Genomic DNA, 18,504 nt, shown 5'->3' on the forward strand with positions numbered 1-18,504 from the left:
CTCAGAGGCTTATATTAATTACTAACTGGATGGCCTATGGCACAAGCTTCTTGCTAGCTAACTCTTATAGCTTAACCCATTTCTATTAATCTATAAGTTGCCACATGGCCATGCCTTTACCCATCTGCTGGCATCTTGCTGCTCCTGGGGCATCGGCTGGCATCTCCCCTTACTCTCCTCTCTCCTTTCACTATCTCTCCTGAATTTTCCCACCTGGCTCCATCCTGTCCTGCCATAGGCCAGTGCAGCTTTATTTATCAACCCATCAGAGCAACACTTATTCATAGCATACAGAAAGACATCCCACAGCAAATGTTCCTCAGCCATTTGTATTTCATCTTTTGAGAATTTTGTTTAGTTTCACATCCCATTTTTATCAAGTAGTTTATTTTCTTGATGTTTAATTTTTTAGTTCTTTGTATATTCTAGACACTAATCCTTTGTCAGATGTATTGCTGACATTTTTGGAGTCTGCCTTTTCACATGAATGATAGTATCTTTTATTTTTCTGTTCCATGAGGTCCCATTTATTGATTGTTGGTCTTAATGTCCTTGCTATCAGGATTCCATTCAGAAAGTCCTTTCCTGTGCCTACAACTTCAGTGTATTCTATACTTTGGAATGGAATACATACAGTGTACCAGGTCTTTTGTTGAGGTTTTTGATTCATCTGGAGTTGAGTTTTGCGCAGGGTGAGAGAGAAGCATCTAGTTTCATTGGTCTGCATGTAGCTATCTAGTTTGGCCAGTACTGTTTGTTGAAGATGCTATTTATTCTCCAATGCATATTATTGGCCTCTTGGTCAAAATTCAGATGGCGGTAGGAGTGTGGGCTTACATGTGGGTCCCCAATGACTAATGTGTCTGTTTTTACACCAGTACCACACTGTTGTTACTATGGCTCTGTGCTGTAACTTGGAACCTGGGGATACAGCCAATGTGTTTTTGTCCAAAGTTCAGGACTCCCTTGAGCATTCATATAAAGCATATCTAGTAGCAACAAACTCCCTCTGCTATTATTTGTTTATCAGAGGATTGTCCTAATTTCTCTCTCACTTCCTACTTTTTAGTATTAATTTGTGTAACTGTGATAGTGTAATGTTTCCATACATACACACTTTTAATAAATCAGCCCACTGACTTCTGGCCTCCTAAATTCTGATGAGAAGTCTCCTGATTATCTTATTGATGAATCCGTTCTTTCTTGCTGCTTTTAACATCATCTCCCTATCTTTGGCTTTTGAAAGTTTGATCATAGCATCTCTTAGAATTGGCCTCTTCCTGTTGATCTTACTTAAAATCGAGGGGGAGGTTTATATTTGTATACATCATCCAATGTTATACTTACATATTTATGTACTCTATTGAATTTGAGAAGTTTGGAGCCATCATCCTTCAAAGAGTCTTTCTCTTTGTCTCTTTCTTCTCCTTCTGGGACTCCTCCAGTGCGTTGGTGGTCAGCCTGATGGTGTCCCAGGGATCCCTTAGAGTCTCTGCACTCTGCCAGACTTTGTTCTTTCTTCCTTCACACTCAGTCATCTCTATCACCCAATCTTTGCTTTCACTGACTGTTTTCTGTCTGCCAAAATCCACCTTTGAGACTTTGGAGTCAGTTTCTCATTTTAGCTGTGAAACTATATTTGCAACTCCAAAATTTCCTTTTTATTTCTTTTTAACTTTTTTGTTGATATTTCCTTTTGCTCATATGTTGTTGCTTGATTTTCTCCATCCCTTCTTTTGGTCCTTTGGATGTCTTGGAGACGATTGCAAAGTCTTTGTCTGATATATCTGTCAGTCATCTGGTGTTTTTCAGAGATAGTTTCTATCAATCCCGGTCCCTAAATGGGCCACACTTCCCCATTCTTTTGTATTCCTGGAGTTTTTGTTTTTGTTTTAATTGAAATGTGAGCATTTAAGTCTAATATTGTAGCAATCCAAGAAATCAGATTCCTTTCTCCAGGGTTTGCTACTGTTTTGCCTTTTTTATTGTTTTAAGCTGACTCTGTATTGAAAGATCAGTCTGAAGTATAGATTTAAGGTCTTGGATTTTTCCCATCACATGCATGATCACTTTGTAATTCTCTTTAAAAATGCAATTGCTTTATATGTTCTTCCCTTTAATGCGTGGCTCCAAAAAATAGCAAATGAATGGATGAGAAGGGAAATACCTGGTCTTAAAATTCCCTAGAAGTAACTTGGGTCATGAGGAGGGACTTGCCCCACAGTGGGAAGTACGACAAAGATGGCCGGCAGTCTTTACACACTCATCACAACAATCAGATGCAGCAACCAGAGCACAGAGCCTCTATTTTGGGGGAGCAGGGTCTTTGGGGCCAACCCTGACTCCTGTAAGCTATGTGCTAGCTTTTCTAAGAATACAAGCACAGCTGCCTGCCACAGGACTGACATGGGAGGTGGGCAGCCACTATGCTAAGAGCTGAAACTGATAGGCACTAACTGCAATTTACCATCAAAGATTCTCCCGCAAGTTGAAAGCCTTTAATAGACTCAAAAGTTCCAAAATAGTGATATCAGACGTATTCAAACCATGCAATTATTGTCTAGGTGGGCAGGCCTCCAGTGCCTCCCACACTGCCATCTTATCTTCCAGAATACTTTCTCTGCTTTGCTTGTCGTTAAAATTATAAAGCTGGCTTAGTATGTGTGCTTTTAGGACTAGCTTTTTCATTCAGTGTGATGCCACCAGACTCTCTCTGTCTCTCTCTGTCTCTGTCTCTGTCTCGTGAGCGCGCGCGTGCGTGCGTGTGTGTGTGTGTGTGTGTGTGTGTGTGTGTGTGTGTGTGTGTGTGTTGGTGCTGTGAATGACACAGTAGGTTCTCCAGCATGCTAGGCAAGCGTTCCACCTCTGAACTCTGTCCCCACCCTGTGAGTATTCTTATACATGTTTTGTTTTTAGATGTATTTCAGGAGTTTCTCTTGAGTCTGTATCTAGGAATAAATTTTCTAGGTCTTAAGATATCTAGGTATTCAATTTTGGCAAGAAAAATTACAAATTATTTTCCAAAACACTTGTATCCAATTATATTTCCCTAAAGTGATGAGTAAGATATTCTACTGATTCACACTTTCCTTTAACTGAGGATTGTTAAGCCTTGAAATTCTCTGTTAGTCTGTGATGGTATCTCTCTCTGTGGTTTGACATCACATTTTCTGATCATGCAGTAAGAGTAGCACCTTCCATTCATTATTACCTGCATGCGTTCCCTCCCTGAGAAAGGCATATTTCATTTTGCCCACTTAACTCCTGTATTTTCTGATGTTAACCCATCTTTCCATTCCTATTTAATACCATAACTTGATTTTAGCAAATCTTTTCATGCACTGCTACATTAGACTCATTAATATTTTATTTCAGACTTCTGTATTTATATTTGTAAGAAATACAGTCATGTCCATTTTCTGGCTCACACCTGTTAATACCAGGACTCAGGGGGCTTAGGCAAGAGAACTGATGAAGCCTAACCTGAGCTACATAATGAGTTCCAGGCCAGATGGAGAGAAGGAAGGGGGTACATGGTAATCCCAGTGTGCCAACATAAACATAAGCATTAGAACTAAAATGGATGAAACAGGACACTGACAGGTAAAGACAAAGAATGATTCCTGAAGAGCTGGAGTGTAGCCCAGTGGAAGAGCGTTTGTCTAGCATGCACAGGACCTTGGGTTCCTCCTCCAGCACTAAACAACAACAACAAAGAGTTCCTATAGACATCGAAACAATTTGGAAATTGATTTTTTAATGTAGAATGCTATAAATAAGAAGAGAACATGATTATATACACAGCAGACATTTAAAAGACACTAACAAGCAAAGGCAGGCTCACAACTGCCCGTAATTCCAGCTCCAGGGGAATCCTGCACCTTTGGCCTCTTTGGACACTGGCAATCATGTGCAGACATCCACACACAGACCCACACACATATATCTAATTAAAAATAATAAAATACATTTTTAACTCAGTTGCTCTGTGATCTGTCTGGTAATAATGGGATTTAACTGAGATCAATTTTAGTGGCCTGGTGCATCTCAAGCTTTCCCATCCTGTGTGTGCTTGAGAGGGCGTGTGAGATCCTTCTGCCGAAAGAAAATCCCAAGCCTTTGGCGTGGTCGGATTGCTGTTTTGCTTCCATTTTCCTTGTCGCTGTTGCTTTGTGTGCTTATTGTGTCTGACTTTTAATTAGCCCCATGGTACTTCATTTTAAATTTCTTTCTTGGATGTCATAGAGGGACACTCACATGGGGTATTTTTTCCATCTCTCTCTCTTTTTTGCCTTTTAATGTCATTTTATCTTAACCATGTCTCTTAAAAATACTTTATAGCGCTTAAATTTTTACCCAAAGGGACAATCTTTTGTTCTCACTGACAAATGGTGTTTGCATTTTTTTGCATGTTAGTGTATGTGTTCTCCTTAAATTCTTTGCTAATCCAAATATTTTTATTCTTTCTCTTTCTTTTTAAATGGTTTCCCTTTTTGATAAATCTCCCTTATCCATTGTCCTCTCCCCTCTCTGTGTATCCATTTGGAAATGAGCACCCGCCTGCTCCGATCCTTCTGGTAAATACTTCACCATCTCATCACACATATTCAACACAACAGAACATTACAAATACATATGATTATCTTCCTGCCAAAAGAATTCCTTTCAAGAAAGCCTTCAGAACCACTGTGCTCCTGACCCTTCTCTGTCCTGACTTTCACTCCTCCACAAACTAACATTTCAACATTTCCGTCCCCACAGATGGTGACTCGACTTACACATTGCGGCACCTGCTCACCACCCTTTGAGCATCCTGGGCTGTTTTCATTTTCCCTCTTCCAGAGGTAAACTCTCATAGAGTCCTCCCTGCGGGAAAAAGTGCCTCCAAGTGTGTCTGCCTGCAGATGTTTCTCTCAGCCTCATTCTCCAATGGTGCTTCTGATGGACAGCGTTTCTAAAGGGATAGCCCATTCCTCTCAGCATCCTAAGAATGTACTTTACCCTCCTCATTTCCATGGATGTTAAGGAAATCTGCTCACAGTGTGGTTGTTGTTCCTTTTCCAGGTACTTTTGAGATGTGACTGCTTTCCTTCCCTGGGATGTTCTGCAGCTTTACGCATCTGCATGGGGACATCTTTTTAGCTGGATTGGGATGCACTGTGCCTCCTGGATACTTAAGCTGGGTTATCTATTCTAGAATACTCGCCAGTGTCTCTTTTTTATCATTCTTTTTTGGTGTGTGTATGTGTGTGTTGTATATGCATATGTATGTTGTGTGTAGATGTGTTGTGTGTAGATGTGTGTGTGTGTCTTGTGATGCATGTGTGTATTGTGTTTACATGTGTGTACTGTGTGTACAATGTATGTGCTATGTGTGCATGTGAGTATGTGTGTGTGTGTGTGTGTGTATTCTGAGTACATGTGTGTGCTGTGTCTACATGTGTGTGTTGTGTGTGCATGTATGATTGTGGGTTGTATGTGCATGTGTGTGTGTATATGTGTGTGCAAGCACGTGCCTGTGTAGGGGTCAGAGATTGACGTCAGGTATCTTTTTCAATCATCTCCATTTTTTCTGGGGACATGGTCTGTCACTGAACCTGGAACTTGCTGATTTGGCTGGACTAGCTGGCCAGCATGTTCCCAGGATCCCCCTGTCTCTGCGCACAGCCCGGCACTGGGATGCAGGCACAGGAAACCACAGCTGGGCTTTTACATGGGGGCAGACATCCTAACCCATGTTCTCACCCTTGCGTGGCAAGCGCTGTACGGACAGTCCTCTCTCCAGCCCAGCCCCACATCCCTTCATCATTGTCTTCCTCACAGCTCACCATTTTTTTCTTTCTGTGCCTCTAGCGGGATATTTACTAATCTTCTCGTTGTAGAACCAACAAAACTCTGGACTAATCTTTCAAATGTTGAATTTTCTCTTTCCCTATTTTATTTTCTCACTAGTATGCTTCTTTTAACCCACACTTTTTTCATTTTTAAAAGTTCTATAATTTTAAAAACCATTTCTCCTTCTTCTTCCTCTTCTTCTTCTTCACAGGGTCTCGCTGTGCAGCCCTGCCTGGCTGGCCTCCAACTCAAAGAGATCCCCCAATGACCTAACTTCCTTCCACCAAGCCCCCACTTTGAGATTTCCCTCTGGACACCATGAGCTGGGGACCAGGCCCTGAGTGCACGAGCACTTGGGGGCATTTCAGATCCCGATGATGTCACAGGCCCAGCCTGTATGTTGTTTTTGATGGTCCCACCATCTTTAACTCTCAAGGAGATAAATCCAATGGTCTCGATTTCACTGCCTCTCACATTCGCTTCTCATGGCTTGGGTCATCTGTGTGTGTGCGGCCAATGCTACTTGTAAGCTGAGGGAACCCCATAGGCATGAAACCATAAGGGAAGGAGGGATAGAGTTGGGGGGGGAGGGGAAGAGGGCAGGAAGGAAGGGAAGAGGTGGAGGTGAGGGGAGGGGGGATTTCCTTTTGAGTTTCGACTTGAAGGTAAGGCATCCAGGTTTGCTAAAGCCCTCTTCTAAGGTTTTAATTCCGGCCAAGAACACCAGCTCAGCTCTCCTCCGCACTCTTCTGAGATGGAGTTCCCCATTGCTGTTGGTCTGAGATCAGGTTTCCCCCAACCTCGCTGCCATCAGTGTGGCCTTAGGAAGGCTTCACTCTCTGGCCACCTGAGTCTAGGTGACCATGCCACACAATTCCCCCTGCATCAAGCCTGCCCTTTGCTCCTGGTCTGCTTCCCTTCAAGACCTCGGCTTCTGGCTGCTTCATTCCCCATCCTCACCCTTAGGGACTCCATTCTTACTTGGTGAGTCTTGGGGAATGGCCCTGAAGCCTCAGCCTCCTCAGATCCCACCTGCTAGCAACCCAGAAGCCTCTAGACTGCTGGATTCTGCCACGGTGCTTTGTCTAGCCCCAGCACGGCGTATTACAACCCATCTGTTCTTTTCACTCACTTTGAACCCATTATTCCTGATTATGAAGGTCTTTCTCTGCAGAGGATTTGTGGATCACGCTGGTGCTTTTTTGTGCATTTATCCCAACTAATGATTAGATGAAAAGACAAAAATCCACCCCCTGCACTCTGCTAGGGTTCAAGCGAGGCCTCTCATGCCTCTCATCTCATTCAGGAGACAGCTGTTGAACACCTACTCTGCTTGGTGCCAGGAGTTCCTGACATCAAATTACTTGGTAACATTTTTTTCTCGGCCCCAGGAGGGACCACACATGCTAATGAGCCACCTGACTGGGGTGAGAGCAGGTCAGAGCTCTGGTTCTCAGTGCTATGCCCATGGCCAGATGGCTCCCACAGCTCTTCCTCCACTGATGTGAGATTTATCCCCGCAAATGAGCCCTGGCACATGTGGGGGATCCCTTCCCTGGATCTGACAGTTTGGATGGGAAGTTTCTCCCGGTAGAAGTGACCTCCATCCTTGCCAGCTGCCTCAGTTTACAGGGTGGAGTTTAGCATCCTCACCATAGTCTCCATATTAGAAGCAGAACCTATCCTGGCAGTCATGGCCATTCCGGGAGCCAGCAACAGCCAGGGCCCCCGGGCAGCTCAGCGAGCTGGTGGGACGTGCAGCCTTTGTTTCCCCAGGAATAAAGTGGAAGCCTGATGAAAACGGAGTCATCGCCTTCGACTGCAGAAACCGTGGCTGGTAAGTGCTCCCAGAGGAGGACTACTAGGCCCCAGCATTTGCCTTTGGGCTTTGCCTGGCGTTTGTGCCCCCTCCTCTACCCAGAGGCTTAGGAAGGGACTTCAGTGGCTTAATCCAACCCAGGAATAGGAAGACTTGCTGGCCACACTCCTCATTCCCTCCCCACTGTCTCCAGCTCAGACCACCCTCCAGAAGCCATGCTCTCTCCAGATCAGGCTGTCTCCAGCTCTGGCTCTTGCCAAACTCTTTTCCTGGTAGTTCAGCAGTATATCTGAGCCCCCTCCTTTCCCACTGCCAGGCCCTCAGGGACCCTGGCTGCCCTCTGTCAAAAAGGAGGAGGCTTCCAATCTCATCACCCCAGTAACCTCAGTGTCCAGGGGTTACAGCTACACAAAGAAACCTAGGTCTAAACTTGGGGGAACCCATGGGGCAGACCAAATAAATGTAACTGGAGGTTCCCAGCCAGGTGGCAGTACCAGCCTTGGCCCCCCTCCCATTTACTCTTCTTTCTGCTAAAGGTACATACAAGCGGCCACCTCTCCCAAAGACATTGTGATTCTGGTGGACATGAGTGGCAGCATGAAGGGGCTGAGGATGGCTATCGCCAAGCACACCATCACTACCATCTTGGACACCCTGGGAGAAAATGACTTCGTGAATATCATTGCGGTAATGGTGGCTTCCTGTTCTGCAGCTGTTCTTGCCTGCTCTGGGGAAATATTCTTTTCCTGAAACAAAAGGACTGTGTTTCCAGCCACGGGTGCTTCACGCCACAAAGGGACACCTTCCTCCACGTTGGAGACTCCTGAACTAGCACCCATGGTCTGCCTGGGGGTGGCTTCACAAAGTCCCTCAAACTGTCTGAAATAGTATGTGAACACGCACAGCCCTCATTGAGGCCACATTCTCCATCAGTTTCTCAATGTCTGTCTGACACAGGCCCCAGCAGCGCCACCATCCCCTCTGTGGGTTCCTTGGCAGCATCACTTCTGGCTGCCTCCCCATCCACAGGAGGTCAGATGGGCTCTTGGCCCCTTGATCTGCTATCATTCCAGTCCCCTCGCTTTCCTTATCCCGCAAGTTCAGACACATGGGCAGAAAGGAGGGACATGGGAGAAGGGGGGGACCACTTCAGCTCCATGGAAGCAGAGTTGACAGCCACCCTGGGGTGTCATTTTGAAGGCCATTTGATCCAAAGGTCCTTATCAGTCTGTGTAGTTGCTGCCATTTCTAGCTGTTAGTGGAGTTTGTGTAGCATGTAGATGTGTCTTACTTCAGAATGATCGTGCTGGGGGATCCGGGCCCTGAGTTGCCCAGCTTGTCCAAGGCTCAGCTTATCCATGGCAGTACTCCTAACCATCACACACACACACACACACACACACACACACACACACACACACACACACCCAGGTTGACTCCCACCTTCATCCCATGGCCTGTGCCAACAGGACGGCCACAGAGACAGGTTCCATACTCTACCAGGGAGAGGGGGTGTGCTATCCCTCAAAGCCTGCAGCTCTTCCGTCCCACACGCCGCTCTACTTCCTCAGAGAAACTTCTAGAACCTGTCCACTGCATCCCCCAGTGTACCCCAGAGCTCTTTTGATGTAGATATTGTGTCCTCTCTCTTCCCTCTTACTTAAGCAGAAGGTAGATTAGGGGCCCTGAAAAATTGTATTCTAACTACCAGGGAGATTGGGGGGGGCAGTAATAGTTCATGTTCCCCCCAGTCCTACCCCTATGGATAGCTGAATGACTATCTACATGTATGCAAAGAGCAAGAGTCCATTTGTAGCTGGCTTGGTGGCCCACACTTATTATCTCAGCATTCTAGACATTGAGCCAAAGAGATTTAAATTCCAGGCCAGCCTGGGCTCCATAATGAAACCCGCTGTCAAATAAACAACAAGAAGTAGTTAGGAATCCCCTACCCAGGCTAGGGAAGCTCTGGGCCTGGTGGAAGGTAGCTTGGCTGGTCTGAGTACACAGGGGAACTCCCTCATGGTGGCAGGTTCTCAGCACACCCTAGAAGGTACCCCTTACAGCAGAACCAGGACTTGGGGAGCAGTTTTAGAGTCAAGATCCTCTGATTGCTCTGTTCAGATACCCCCAAACAGTAATGCCCAGATGAGACATCTGTTTTCTCTCTATCTTTTTTACTGTGTCTTCCAGTACAATGACTATGTCCACTACATTGAGCCCTGCTTCAAAGGCATCCTCGTCCAGGCAGACCGAGACAACCGAGAGGTAAGTGCCCACCAGGGCCGAAGCTCGCATCAGGGTAAGGGGTGGTGTCTATGAAGATTCTGCGCTCTGCCCACTACATGGCCCCTGGGAAGAGCGAAGCAAGTCAGCGGTTAGCCTGGATTGTCCACCTTCTGGCTAGCCTCATCCTTGGCCCCACCTTCTAGGAGGAGACATAGATTGGTACCAAGCCATTCACACTTAGTTCATCTTTGGGCATTTGAGAAATACAGACTCAAGTGGATGTGACTGGCTGCACTGTGGAGCTCAGGCCCTGCATTCAAGCACTGACGATACTTCTTAGCACCCTCCCCAGTTAGGATTCCTGGGTCCACTTGATCCTCCAAGCCTCATCTCATGTTTACCCCAACAGCATTTCAAGCAGTTGGTGGATGAACTGATGGTCAAAGGCGTGGGTGTTGTGAGTCAAGCCCTAATTGAGGCTTTCCAGATCCTGAATCAGGTACCACTGCTGGGGAGGCCTGGGAAGGTGGAGATAGAGGGAGGCCATATTGCAACTACAGGTTGTGGCCTGTAGTGACAGCCACACTCCTGCTCCCTCAGTTCCAAGAGTCCAGACAAGGAAGTCTCTGTAACCAGGCCATCATGCTTATCACCGATGGGGCAGTGGAAGACTATGAGCCCGTGTTTGAGAAATATAACTGGCCAGATCGCAAGGTAACTCCCACTGCAAGTCAAGGAGGAAGGGGGCCTCTCCCGACGCCAGAGGAGAGTTCTCCTAAACCATGTAGTCTTCCATGCAGCACAACCCATGTTCAGAGTTCTTTCCCATTAGAGATCAGGTATGTTCTAATTGAGTGTCCGAAAGCTACAGCAACCTAGGCCCAGAGAAGGGATGCCAGAGGCTGCAGGGCAAAGGACCAGCATGGTCCCGAGACGTAAGACCTGCTCCATGCTCACCAGGACCCTGGCAGTTCATGTTCTCACCAGGGCCTCTGGGTTTTCTCTGACCCAAGAGGGTGCAACTGGAGAACCCAGAACAGAGACATGCTCGACCCTAGATCTAAGCCCTTCATAAATGGCGCCGCTGCTGCCTGCCGCTGCTGAGGCCATCTCTTGTGGGCAGGTCCGAGTTTTCACTTACCTTATCGGAAGAGAAGTGACCTTTGCTGACCGCATGAAGTGGATCGCCTGCAACAACAAAGGTAAGGGAGTGGAGGAGGGCACCCTGCAGTCCACAGTGAGCCAGTGGGAGAGCAGTGCATCGGGGCAGGCTCTGGCCAGAGGCCTCTTCCGGGAGCAGCACAGTGTTCAAAGGTCTGCCCCTCATGCCTGCTTGTTGGAGAATGCAAGAACAGACTTCTCTGAAGCTGGAGGAGACTGCCTGTCACTCATGCGGGACTCTAGGCTTGTAGTTATCTGAAACGTAATCCAGAGGCCACTTATCCAGGGTGTACACAAAAGAACTGTCTCCTCAAATAAAGTTTGTACCAATGCACAACACAGAAGACAGAGCAGGGCAAGAAGGGATCCACATCTCCAATGTCAGCCCTCCTACGCCCTTCTTCATTCCCACTGTGGCAAACTCATTCTGTTCAAAGACAAAAGCAGAGGGTCGTTGTAGCTGGAGTTTTCCTGCCTGGCCCACAGTCAGGACAAATCTCTATCACCCGCCAGTCCCACAGCCACTCAGACCCAACCAAGTAAACACAGAGACTTATATTGGTTACAAACTGTATGGCTGTGGCAGGCTTCTTGCTAACTGTTCTTACAGCTTAAATTAATCCATTTCCATTAATCTATACCTTGCCACATGGCTCGTGGCTTACCGGCATCTTCACATGCTGTTTGTCATCGTGGCAGCTGGCAGTGTCTCTCTGACTCAGCCTTCCACTTCCCAGCTTTATTCTCCTCCTTGTCCCGCCTACACTTCCTGCCTAGCCAATGGCCAATCAGTGTTTCATTTATTGACTAATCAGCAACACATTTGCCATACAGAACATCCCACAGCAGGTCGTCTTTTCTTTTTCTTGTGTGTGTGCACACACTGGGGAAATGCATGCAGGTGTGTACACGTGTGTGGAGGCTAGAGGACCTCAGGAGGAGTTGTTCCTCAGGAGGGGCCATCCATCTTGGTTTTTTGAAACAGGGTTTCTCTTACCAGCTGAGCTAGACAGGCTGGCTGGAGAGCCTCAGGGATCCACCGTCTCCATCTCCCCAGCGCTGGCATTACAAGGGCAGGCCACCACATGCAGCTTTTTCACATGGGTTCTGGGGATGAGGCTTGGGTCTTCATGCTTCCCAAGTGTTTTACTGGCTGAGCTGTTTCCAGCCCCATTTTCTTTTTCTTTTTCCCCCTATTTATTTATTGATTGATTTTTCTGAGGGAGGTTACATTTTTTAATTTTACATTTATTTATTTAGTGTGCAGTTGTGTATATGTGTGTGTGTGTGTGTGTGTGTGTGTGTGTGTGTGTGTATGCATATGTGCATGCCCACCTCTGCACATACCCAAGCACATGCATGTGATGGGGGTCAGAGGACAGCCTGTGGAAGTCAGTTCTCTCCTTTGATCATGAAGTTTCCAGGGATTAAACCTCTTAGGTTGCCAGACTTCTTAGCAAATGCCCCTACCTATTGAGCCATCTTATCAACCCTACTTATTAGTTTTACAAGACAGGCTGTCACTAGATATCCTAACCTGACCTCAAGTCATAGTGATCTTCCTGCCTCAGCCTCCAAGTGCTGGGACTACATGTACAGGGTACCACACCCAGCAGGACAGCATTTTCTCTGGAATAATGTTTTGTGTACCAACCATTCTCTGGTATCTGGGGTCAGAACCCAAGACCTGGGCTTGCAATGTAATTCTGTTTATTTAATGGAAATTCACTGAGCATGTGCTTTGTACCTGTTGCTATTTGAAGACTGTGGATCAAGGGTGATGGGACAAATGGGCTCAGTCTTGATCTTGGTGTAGCTAGCACATGGACTTCGGTTGCAATGTGACGGGGATGTATCATGATGGCACCGAGGCATGGGCCGGGCAAGGTACAGGGAACAATGGGAAAGATACTTTCCCAACTTGGGGATTTGGGGGAAGGGTCTTGCATGTAGAGGAAACAGTGTCCTCTAGGAGTCTGAGGCAAGAGGCATGGAAGGAAGTGAAGTTGTCCCATTTTGCTGGCATATGGAATGAATGGCTTGGGAAGGTGGTGGGTAATGAAACCAGAAGTTACTAAACCATTCACAGCCTGTTCCAGTAGCACTGTGCCTACCCTGAAGAGAATAAAGCATCCTGCTCCGTAGCCTGAGGGAGAACGGTGATGAGGGAAACCAAGAGCTGTGGACACAGGAGGACAAGAGTCACCATGTTGTTGGGATCCCTGAACACATTCTCAGAAAGCATAGCAAGTAGGGACTTGGTGGGCACCACTGCTGCAACTGAGGCCCCTGCTGTGATTTGGGGGAGTGTTAGCAGTGAGAAGGTGCCTCCAAGATCTTCCAAGCTGGAGCTGGGTAGGCCTTTGTCTTGTACTAGGGAGCAAAGCATGGCCTCCAGGAAGTAGAGAGACCCAGCTCGCAGCACCCAGCAGCTGGGAGTGTGCATGGGCACTATGCAAGGACCCAGTGGAGCCTCTCCTTTGCAACCCGTGATCACACAGCCTTGCCCTCTCTAGGCTACTACACACAGATCTCCACACTGGCTGATGCCCAGGAGAATGTGATGGAGTATCTACATGTGCTCAGCCGCCCCATGGTCATCAACCACGACCATGACATCATCTGGACAGAGGCATATATGGACAGCAGGGTGAGCATGATAATGGCTCCAGGTGGGCAGGGAGGCCCAGAGTTAAGGGGAAGAGCAAGAGGTCAGGAGAGGTCAATAGCCTGTCTCCACAGGAGGAGTCATGAAGGGTGGTGAAAGCCGTCCATGCCCTCCTTCCCCTAGCAACCCTCATCTCACCACCAGCTTTGTGCTCAACTGCCCCCCGAGGCCTGAACCCTGCCCAACAGACACCCCACCCTGTGCTCCTTCCCACTCTGCATTGCCCCCGTACTCCTACCTGCCGTGGGAAGAAAGCGTTCACACCAATGATTCACGACACTACAGCTTCATCCGGGCGCTCCCTGAATTGCACAGTCTGGAAGAAGCAATGTCTTACACAGAGGAATACGTATCAAAGATGGGAGGTCACAGAAGATGTGTGACTTAAGGAGACCTTCCTGCCTGCCTCTTCCCCAAATCACATCCTGGATGGAGTCGCCTGCCTTAGTGACAATACACAGACTAGGATTAGGGTCTGACAACAGTGGCTTAGATGGGACAAAAGGAGAAGGTTAGACATTTGGTGGTGGGCATCTCAGAGCTGATGAGGCTTCTGGACCCAGGGACCCAGGCTCCTGCCTGCAGCCACTCCTACTCCCCAGGCTAAGCCCCCTCCTCCTGGGTCTAGGGGCTGGGGTTGCAAGGTCACACTTAGCCATTTAAAGAGGACTGCTCAGGGGTCCTCCTGACTTATGCATTGGCTTACCTCTTTTGACCGGAACTCAATCCTGTAATGATTTCCAACAGGCAGAGTTGGCTGAGAAGATACACTTTCAGCTTTTCTCCTGAGGACAGGGGTATATTTACTCTAGTAAGTGTGATATAAACGTACTGTGTCTGAGGACAGGGCACACTTACTCTAGTAAGTGTGACATAAACATACTGTGTCTGAAGACAGAGGCACACTTACTCTAGTAAGTGTGATATAAACATACTGTGTCTGAGGACAGGGCACACTTACTCTAGTAAGTGTGATATGAACACGCTGTGTCTGAAGACAGAGGCACACTTACTTTCGTGGGTATCAGTAGACATAAACTATCTTGCCAAGCTGGGGACAAAAGCCTCAGGAGTCCCTTCTAAAGTCCCTTCATCGTCAGAGGAGCACCTGGCCAGCTGGAGTGGGCTCTACCCTGAGGCATTGTCCAGGAGATGCCATCTGTCCCACACTGGTGGCCACTCCTTGAACTGAGGCCACAGGGAGAAGCCTTGTCCACCTAGGTAGGTGCCTCTCTATTGTCCAGGCGGTCAGTGGTCACAGACCATCTGCCCCAGGATGGAGAAGTGGGGGAGGGGCAAAAGGAAGGCAAGGAGAGAGAGGCTAAGACCTCCTTTACAATGTTTTGACTTCCCACGTTGCTGCTTACACTCATCCCTTCTGGCTTATTCCTCTCACATCCGTCCATGCCCTCCACCCCCAGCCCAGCATGTGCTCCCCATGCCTCTCACACATGTGAGTATCAAGATCGCGCTGAGGACCTGGAAGGAAGAAGGCTGAGAACTTGAAACGCAGTGAAAGGAAAGGAGCCATGGGTAGTGGTGGCCACACCTAGGCAGCAGCTGGCCGTGAGTCTCACAGAGAGTTGGAAAAAGAGGGAAGAGTGGCAGAGACAAAGTCTTGCTTCGATACGTCACTGTGCAAAGCATTTTTGCACACCTGGGCTCAGTCCCCCACTGATCTCTGCCCTTTCTTCCCTGGCAGCTCTTCACCTCAGAGGCACAGAGCCTGATGCTCCTCACCACAGTGGCCATGCCAGTCTTCAGCAAAAAGAACGAGACGGTGAGTGTCTGCTCCCCATGCCTCAGCACGTAGCTTAGATTCCGGGCCTCTGAGTTTCACAGTCAGCTGCAAGGTGGGTTGCAGATGACCAAGTCCAGGACTGGGCCAGCCATACAAGAACCTCCTGTCAACTGTGGGGCTGAGAGTCCATGCTTTCCCAAAGCTCTCAAGCCTCGGTGGGAGAGTAGGGGCGCGCTGCCCCCCTGCTCTGTTCTTAAGGCAGAAGGCTATGGAGTTTTCTGCTAGCCTTCCAAATTAACCACACATAACTAGCCAAAGCAGGTAGACTCTGGCTTGTACATGAAGGCCTCCTGTGAGGGGATTTCCAGAGCTTTCCATAGTCTGTTTGGTCAGAAACTGCTTCCTTACAGGTCACTTGTGCTATAGAGGCTACATAAGTTATGATCCTTATATTTCATCCTCTGGTGTGAATATTAATATTTCACTTAGTTTTGTATTTCATTTAAATGTTACTACTTAAATATTAATACAGGACATTAATCTTCCTAACAGCTAAGCTTGCCCCTGGGGCCTCCTCTGACAGTCTACATTTTTATTTGTGGGGTTCAGCCTACAATCTAACTGCAAAGAAGATCAGTAAATGTTTCCTTTTCCAGGCTCTGGGGAGGCCTGGAGTCTAGCCTGAGAAGCCCAGTTTCCCTGACTCTTACATTTTTCCTTCTAGCGATCCCATGGCATTCTCCTGGGTGTAGTGGGCTCCGACGTGACCCTAAGAGAGCTCATGAAGCTGGCACCCCGATACAAGGTGTGTAGAACGAATCTTAACAGGTCTTATTAATAAAATCAAACCTGGAGCCAGGTATTAGGGTGAACGCTGGAAGATCAGAGAAACAGAACAAGCCACAGCTTCTTCACCTCACCAGTTCCTCAGCTGATCCTGTTTCCTCAGACTGGAAGCCTCTGAGTTCTCATCCAAATGGATCTCAGTTGAACTGCTGCTAAAAGCCTAAAAGCTTAACCAGCTCTAGTTCCTGGTTTTCACACCTTATATACCTTTCTGCCATCACTCCCTGGGATTAAAGGCTTACTTCCTGGGATTAAAGGCATGAGTCACTATGCCTGGCTGTTTCCAGTGTGGCTTTGAACTCACAGAGATTCAGGCTGATCTCTGCCTCCCAAGTGATAGGATTAAAGGCATGTGTGCCATCATTTTCTGGCCTCTATGTCTATCTAGTGGCTGTTCTGTTCTCTGACCCCAAATAAGTTTACTAGGGTGCATAATATTTTGGGGGACACAATATCACCACAAAAGTGAGCCTGAGTGGGATCCCTGGGGGGTGGATGGGGGGATCTGAGCCTCAGCTTTCCATTGTTGTGACACAATATCTGAGAAAATCAGCTTAAAGAGGGGAGAAGAGATTTACCTGAGTTCACCATTTCTGTGGCTTCAGTCCACGGCTGCTTGACCAGAGACCAGCAGGGGGAAGCGTGACACTGACTTGTATGATTTGTGTTTAAAACTGCTAGGGGCTGCTGTCTTCAATCATTCCCTCTCCTACCTAGCCATCCAACACATCTAATGCCCTCAATCCTTGACTTTGGCAGCTTGGGGTACATGGATATGCCTTTTTGAACACTAACAACGGCTACATCCTCTCTCATCCTGACCTCCGACCTTTGGTAGGTACAGATCTTTGCCTTGAGATTCTAACAATATGAGATTTAGGGACAGTTCACAAAAACAATTAAAATTCATTGGCTAGTACAAGAGAAAAACGGACATCATTATATCTGTTTTCAAACTGTTTATTATCTAGCAGGATGTACATGGCAAAAATGCATGAAACCACACCAGAGAGCAGGTAATGCAGGCTGGGGTTGTGAGAATGGAGTTCTACAGGACAGTCCACTTCCCATTACTGTAATAAACATCTGAGACCACCAGTTTATAAAGAAAGAACTATATTATAAAGTCCACGGCTGGTGGAGCCTATTTTATGCTGTGGTGGGGTGCATGCAGCATAACATGATGGGAGCATGTGACAGAGAGAACCTGTTGGCCCCAGGCAGTAAAATGAGAAAGAGACTCCAGTCCCATAACCCTCTTTAAGGACATTAAACCTCTCACTGGGCTTCATCTCCTAACACTCCACCATTTTCCAACTGTGCCATGTGAACCCAGTCTTCTACATAGAGGCCTTGCTGTTTAAAAGCCAAACCATGAGGGAGAGATGGTTCAGCAGTTCAGAGCACCTGAGTTCAGTTCCCAGAATCCTTTTCAGTCAGCTCATAACCCCCTTTAACTCCAGTCCCAGGGGATCCAATACCTCTGGCTGTCATGGGCACCTGCGTTCACATGTACCATACCTACCCACACATAAATACACACATGTACACTTAATTAGAAATACAATAAATGTTTTGGAAAAGCCTAATCACTGCAGACATTTATCACAGGCCCTCCCTGTCCCAGTAACTCCATCCCTCCTACAACCTGACAGATGGACCGGCAGAACCCAGAGGGCCATGCAAGAAATATGAACAATCAGTTCACAACAAAAATAGCAAGGAGGCCCTCTCACAAGGGCAGTGAACGGCCCCCTGAGCTTGCCTCTGATGCTGCCCAGGGCCCCTGTCCCTTCTGACTCTGTCCAGGAGCTGTGGGTATTCTCATATGAGTTCCCCTGAGCACCAGGTATCTGAAATCCCTGCCTCCAGGGCACTGGCTCTGTCCACAGTGGCAATGGCCACACTGCTGGTGTGATGGCTGGAGGGGTCAGGGGAGCTAAAGTCCTGGGGGCATCTTGAACCCACTCCTCTTCAGTCTTCTCAGGAACCCCAAGAGAGTCTTGGGTAGCAGAGGAATTTACAAGGGGGCTTCTCTGCCCCAGGAGTCATTTGGGGAGACCAGCTGAACCAAGGCGCATGCCAATTAGCTCAAACGAATATGGAATATCCCCCTGAGACATTTGACCAAGCCACTTAAGGCAAATGGTAGAACTCAGAACAGAGACACACTGTTGAATCCCCTCTGTCTTCCCAGTTCAGATT

At 47.6% G+C, this 18,504-nt stretch overlaps 1 protein-coding gene across 3 annotated transcripts in view; it reads left to right on the forward strand.

The window, feature by feature from the left end:
- The window catches only part of Cacna2d4 (calcium voltage-gated channel auxiliary subunit alpha2delta 4), a 109,052-nt gene that overhangs the window by 21,024 nt on the left and 69,524 nt on the right, over positions 1-18,504 (forward strand). For 2 of the 3 annotated variants that reach the window (XM_052720008.1, XM_052720009.1), the window contains exons 7-16: positions 7,612-7,672; positions 8,191-8,341; positions 9,848-9,922; positions 10,293-10,382; positions 10,484-10,597; positions 11,007-11,085; positions 13,561-13,694; positions 15,415-15,492; positions 16,178-16,258; positions 17,059-17,133. In XM_052720008.1, the coding sequence (XP_052575968.1) occupies positions 7,612-7,672; positions 8,191-8,341; positions 9,848-9,922; positions 10,293-10,382; positions 10,484-10,597; positions 11,007-11,085; positions 13,561-13,694; positions 15,415-15,492; positions 16,178-16,258; positions 17,059-17,133 (938 nt within the window). The remainder of the gene's footprint in view (positions 1-7,611; positions 7,673-8,190; positions 8,342-9,847; positions 9,923-10,292; positions 10,383-10,483; positions 10,598-11,006; positions 11,086-13,560; positions 13,695-15,414; positions 15,493-16,177; positions 16,259-17,058; positions 17,134-18,504) is intronic. The other variant, XM_052720010.1, reaches the window with a different exon arrangement.

This window comes from Peromyscus californicus, unplaced genomic scaffold (genome assembly GCF_007827085.1).
Source record: "Peromyscus californicus insignis strain IS unplaced genomic scaffold, ASM782708v3 Scaffold_6__1_contigs__length_162567912, whole genome shotgun sequence".
Taxonomy (NCBI): domain Eukaryota; kingdom Metazoa; phylum Chordata; class Mammalia; order Rodentia; family Cricetidae; genus Peromyscus; species Peromyscus californicus.